Source organism: Nicotiana tomentosiformis, chromosome 6, assembly GCF_000390325.3.
Source record: "Nicotiana tomentosiformis chromosome 6, ASM39032v3, whole genome shotgun sequence".
Lineage (NCBI taxonomy): Eukaryota > Viridiplantae > Streptophyta > Magnoliopsida > Solanales > Solanaceae > Nicotiana > Nicotiana tomentosiformis.
This window is the reverse complement of record NC_090817.1, coordinates 35,273,239-35,279,206: the sequence shown is the minus strand read 5'-3', so window position 1 is coordinate 35,279,206 and position 5,968 is coordinate 35,273,239. Positions and strand designations below refer to the sequence as shown.

The following is a 5,968-nucleotide window of genomic DNA, read 5'->3' as shown; positions in this document are numbered from 1 at the left end:
TTACTATTGTAATTAGACTTCCTAAACTAAGTAGGCGTCAATTCTATCTGTTGTCAAAGATCAAGGGAGAATTGTGTTCAGTTAAGAGTCCTATTAATTCAAAAAGTCTGTTTGTCAAATATATCCATTGTTAGAGTCACGTTAGAACTCAAATCAATACCCTCTCTCTTCTAGTCAAATCAGGACAACTCCTCTTTAAAGCCATATCTTCGCACCTCATCTCAAATTCATTGTTTCCCTTCAAACCCGAAGTAAGAAACAAAGCAAATTCTCTCATCTCTTCTTTATCATGACAAAGCCCAGCCAGACTCCCTCAAAAACTAAATCATCCTCAAAGCCTAGCTCTAAATCCAAAGTTGAGAAGGCTAAGCCAAAGAAGAGTGTGAAATCAACAGTTAGCTTCACACCATTACCTGCTGCTTCTTAACCCCCATCCTTTGATATCATTGCACCACCACCCACTGTCACTCTTCCACCCCTATCCTCTGTTACCTCTGCTCCTCCATATAAAAAAACTTAAGCACTATGACTACAAAATAGATCACCTCTAAATCTACAAAGGTCAAGGCCACTTCAAGGAAGTTAGTAAAAAGAGAAAAACCAGTTGACAATGTTGTTGCTAAGGGAGAACTAGCAATTAAGGTTCTCATTGCTCAAGGGGAACCTGCAATTGACAAGGATGCTCTGGTAAAACCTTCTCCGTCAAAACTTAAAATTTTTGGTATCTGCTATAGATGTGTCCCCTCTAGATATAGTTTAACCCCTGAGAGACACAACACACGTAGAAACATATGTGGTAGAAAAAATTACTATAGCACAACATGTGAATGTAAAAGTAGTTGCAGAACAGTTTATGGCGGAGAAAGAAGGTAAGAAAGAAACAGGGGAGAATGAAGGTTCTGATGAGAGTACTTATAGCTTGACTGATGAGGAGGAGGATGAGGAAACAAATAAAGGGGGAGAAGTGGAAGGAGAGAAGGGTCATGATTCAGAAGTGAAGAAAAGTGAGGATGAGGGTGAATCAGCAAAGGAGAATGAGGGTGAATTAGAAAAAGAAAAAAAAGAGAAGTGGGAGAATTAGAAGAAGAAAAGGGACCTAAGCGAGAAGGAGATTCTGAGAGTGAGGACAATGATCACGAGGGAGTAGGAGATGATGAAAAAGAAAGTGAGGGTAAGGACTCTGAATCTGAGACTGAGGAGGAAAATGAGAGTGAAGAATCTGAAGGCTCTATGACTATTGAAAATACAATCATGGCCCTTTTGGAAGAAGTCAATGAAAAGGAATGTTCGGAGGAACTAAGGCCTTCCTTAACTCCTTTCTTGGGAGATGAGGAAGTTGAAAGTGATGAGGATGACCTGCCATTATTTGAGGTGAGAAAGAAGAAGAAAGCCTCAGCAAAACTTACAAAAACAGCTTCACGTGGAAAGAGGGAGGTGGCTCCTCCTACTAGAACCCCTCTTACCAGGAGTAAGAGAAAGGTCGTTAATGAGAAACTGATCAAGGAAGCTAGGAGTACCAAAAGAATAATGAAATCAGTTGCAGCTACTGAAACTGTTGTTAAGTTGGATGAGGATGATGAACTTAGTTCTTCCCATAAGGGCAAAAAACTATTAGTGATGAGGACTGCTATCAAACCTATCAAGGCAACTGCCCCTACTTCTCAGAAGAAGATCATAGGGAAGAAGAAAAATATTAAGTCAGAAGCAGTTGACGGGATGGCAAAGTTCAAAAGTAGAAAGGTCTTGAATGGGAAGATCCTAGCAAATACTGATGAAAAGGGAATGGCTTAGTTGGTAGAGAAACTTGACATGCAGGGATGGAAATGCATGCTTGTGAAACCTTTTTCCCTCTATGTGTGCACCTGCAGTGGTTGAGGTCTATGCTAACTTTTAGTTTGATAGCAAAGTGGTGAAGAGCTCTATGAGAGACTTTGAGTTGGAGTTCGATGCTGAAGAACTTGGGCTGTTGTTGAACATACCCTCCCTGGGATTTGAAAATTATTTGAAAAAGTGGTCAACAATTGACAATGATGTGGATAGAGAAATTATGGTCACCAGAAAGTTTTCCCAGAAATTTGAACTGGATGCTTCTCAAAAGGTGTATAAGACAGATATAATACCTTTTCACAAGTTGTTGTTCCATTTTGTGAATTCATGCATTCTGTAGAGGTCTGAGAAGAGGCATGAGGCCACTCTACTTGACACGGTTGTGATGGAACTGTTGGACACTGGTAAGACCATCAACCTTCTTAGTTTGATGATCGAACATATAGCAAGGGTTGCAGACACTTCCAAGCCTAAGCATGATATGCCCTATAGTTTCATATTGACTGAGTTGTTTGACAAGCTCAACATCTCCCTGCCTGAGATAAAATTTGGAAATCACAATGATGTCCTGGATGCAGTCGCACTCAGACAACGTGGCTATGGTGAGATCAATGCTAGAGGTCCAACTAGAATTGCAATTTCTGCCTGGAAGCAACAGGGCTACTGAGCTTTCTAAGAGGTTGGAGTTGGCCTTGGAGGAAAATGCTAAACTCAGGGAAGATAATGATAAACTGCGGAAGGAAACTAAGCATCTTAGGAAAGAGTTGAGGAAGCACAGAGAAGCTCATGCACATCAAATTGCAACTCTTGTGAAGGCTTTGACCCCTTCTACCTTTCACCCCTGACCTTGGTCCTTATCCCCCTGTCGTGTGTCTAATTCTAGTAGCCCAATTGTGTCTTATCCTTTCTTTTGTGTCTAGTTCATATTAGTATGCAGGAACATCTAGTTTATTTTGTTTTATTGCCTTTTGATCAAGGCCCTTGGCTTAATTTGACACTATTTTATGAATTGTCTCGTGTTGTTTTTATGCTTCTCACATGGCTAATATCATCAGCATCATTCATTTTGCTTTGATTTCTCTTGTGCTTGTTGTGTAGCCCCAGTGGCCATGAATCTTGCATTAAGAATGGTTGCATAGTTCATCTCACAATTGTTTCGTTTTTTTTATGATGCCAAAAGGGGGAAGATAGAATGAGGGATATTTGTCTGCTAGTTCACTTGTTCTTGATAATTGATTGTTTGATATTGTTTCTATTGTTGGTTTGATAGTTCTCACCCTGGTTCATAAGCACAAAGTTTGTCATCATCAAAAAGGGGGAATTTGTTGAGTTATGAGTATTGATGATTAACAAGTGTGTGCAATAACATGTGCTAAGAACCAGGTTCTTACAATAGTTGCTGAAGGTCCTTACAGCAGTAACTTTTTACGCAAAAGTTACTGCAGTCCGATATTGGTGGAAATGACTCTTGATGCGATAAGGGTTGTTGCCTAAGAATATTTGCAGATACGAGTCACAAAGCTTGAGGAGTCCTTATGATCTTATGATTTGCAAGTAAACGAGAGTTTGACTGTGCTTAAGACTCCCAAAAATCTCGGAGTTGCGAGGAGTTAAATACCTTGCCTATGGACTGTCGAAGATTTATCCTTTTCATACCTTGACTGAAGAAACAATCATAGCATTTTCCAGTTCAAAACGCACGTGAAGTTACTGATCAAGTTTGTTTTGAAAGTTAATTTCTTATCTACTTGAGGCAGTTTAGTTCATGTGTATTAGGAGATTGAGTTGTAATTGTGATTTCATTCAAACAATGTTAGTTGGAGTATTATCTAAGTTTGCAAGTTAGAGTAACTTGTAATCTTCATACATAAGTAGAAGTAGGTGACGTGTGGAGGTGTATTAGGTTATAAGAGTTCTAATCGGTACATTTGGCTCGGTTGTTCTAATGAAGTTGAAGTTAAAATTCTATGTGGTAGGTCGTGGTTTTTGCACCTTTGAGCCGGATAATTTTTTATATAAAATTATTGTATTTTCCTGTTTATTTTATTTACGCGTAAGGAGTAAGGTAAAGAACTATATTTTTTAGTAAGTTAGGAAAGCACTCACATTAACGCTGTGAACTAAAAATTAAAAAATGGATAGATGATTGCGTACACCTTGTACTTGTATTTGTGGTACAGATCACAAGCCGTCTCCTTTGGCTCCGTATCAACAACCTGGAAATAAAAACTGGATATATCATATACGGATGTGATTTAATCTAAGTCGAAGCTTTTTGTTGGTTTACTAAGATTTTAAACAGCTGCTAAAGAAAAGAAATGTTCCATACATAAATGATATCCAAAAAAGAATTCACGAAAGAGAACGTACTGTATACATGCCACTCAGTTCTTAATAATGAAAGTAAAACGCAATCCTCTGGAAAAGTTGTCGCAAGAACGTGGGAGCAGATGAAACAATCACAAAAGGCAATCCAAATGCATCACATCAGCTATCGAGAGAAAAAAAGATAATTCTCCATTAACAAAGACTGTTTTCTGCTACATTATTTTATCTTAAATAGAGTATTAATCATCAGCAATGGCAACATTTATCAAATTACATACAAAAATGTCATTTCAGAATAAGGTCATGAATGCATATAGGAATAACACCAAGTAAATTTTTGTAACTTTTTCCTTTATTCCCTCTTTTCGTTCCCTTCCTATTCTAGGCAAGATTACTTCTCTTGCGCAGTAAAAAATTTCATACTTGACAAACTCGCTCCGAACATTTTTATCTCCTTCCTGCTCAACTCAACACCAGGAAAACATACATTATTATTCAATAAAATCATTAAAATTCCAAAGGTCGACTTCTCCCACGAAGCCCTAAAAGAATGAAATTTATGCAAATTACAAGTACCAACTTCCATAAACCACAATATCAACTCTCAAAACAACTTAGGCTCCAGTCAAGAACTCATGAGTACTGAATATTCAGAATAGAATCTATTTATATGATCATTTAATATACATGTAAATTCAAGTATTATTCATCAATCAACTCCTTGTTCTCAAAATTCTCAACTGGTACTTCCTTTCTACCCTTTCAAAAGTAGTATCTTAGCCTTTCAAGAGAATAATTAGATACGTATATATGTTTTGAAATTATATCAGAATAGACAGCAAATTAATTATGTCTTCCAATTATTCTAGCATGAAACTCTGGAATTACAAGGGCAGATGCAATGAATAAGCCATGGTTTCTGAAAAGCAACTATATCTCACTTATGAATAAGCTAAAGCAACATTTGTTCTAAAAGGCTAAACTCAAGAGCAACATTTCAGTGGGTATAGATTCTTTCTTTGGCTCACCTTAGGATATAACTTTATCAAATAAATCAAATTGTATCAATATAAACGTATGAAGCAATATTAATGGAATCCAAGTACAGAAAAATTGGTTATAAATTATTGATGCAACTTCATTAAATATATATATATATGTGCTACGTTAAGACGTTCAGCGTAGTTTATGTACGTATCTATGAGCTTAGATACTTCATGTTATAAACTGTCATCGTTTATGAGTAAATGCAATTTGTACTTTGAAATTTACTGTTCCAAACTTGTAGTTTGCATTTTCTTTGAGACTAATGTTATAAATTTAGATGAAAGCGTAAAAACTTTTCTTTTTGGACTTTGTCAACTTATTCATCTTCATCATCATCATTCTTTCTATTCCATCCTATTCCATTCTAGAATAGACGGCTAATACTAAAATAATAACTGAAGTAGTCGTCATCTTGTTAGATTATTATACATGCAGCGAAATCAATTTCAATACTCACATGTATTCTAAACAACTAGCACATAGAGGGTTACATGGGTTACTTCTTGACGCGTGAATGCAACTCGTCGACGAAGTTTGTCTCTAGTTTTAGTGAATGAATGGACAGATATCGCAGCTTCTTCACCAAATCACGATTCCAGCAATTCCACTAACTTCTGATGTGTTACCCGAATAATATCGAAAATTACAAAATTCAAGTGGGCGAATCTTTGTAAGAAAACGTGTTCAAGGTGGAAAACCCATATATTTCAACACATGTCTTAGGGTTAAAATCTTTTTCCAAAACCTGTTGGGTTTTATTTTATTT

At 36.8% G+C, this 5,968-nt stretch overlaps 1 protein-coding gene across 1 annotated transcript; it reads left to right on the top strand.

Moving 5' to 3' along the window:
- The first annotated feature begins 289 nt into the window (after positions 1–289).
- LOC138893785 (uncharacterized) lies at positions 290–1,791 on the top strand. Its single transcript, XM_070178447.1, has 4 exons — positions 290–394; positions 541–721; positions 840–1,040; positions 1,082–1,791. Exons 1-4 carry the CDS (start codon positions 290–292, stop codon positions 1,789–1,791), a joined length of 1,197 nt encoding a protein of 398 aa, XP_070034548.1.
- Positions 1,792–5,968: the final 4,177 nt, after the last annotated feature.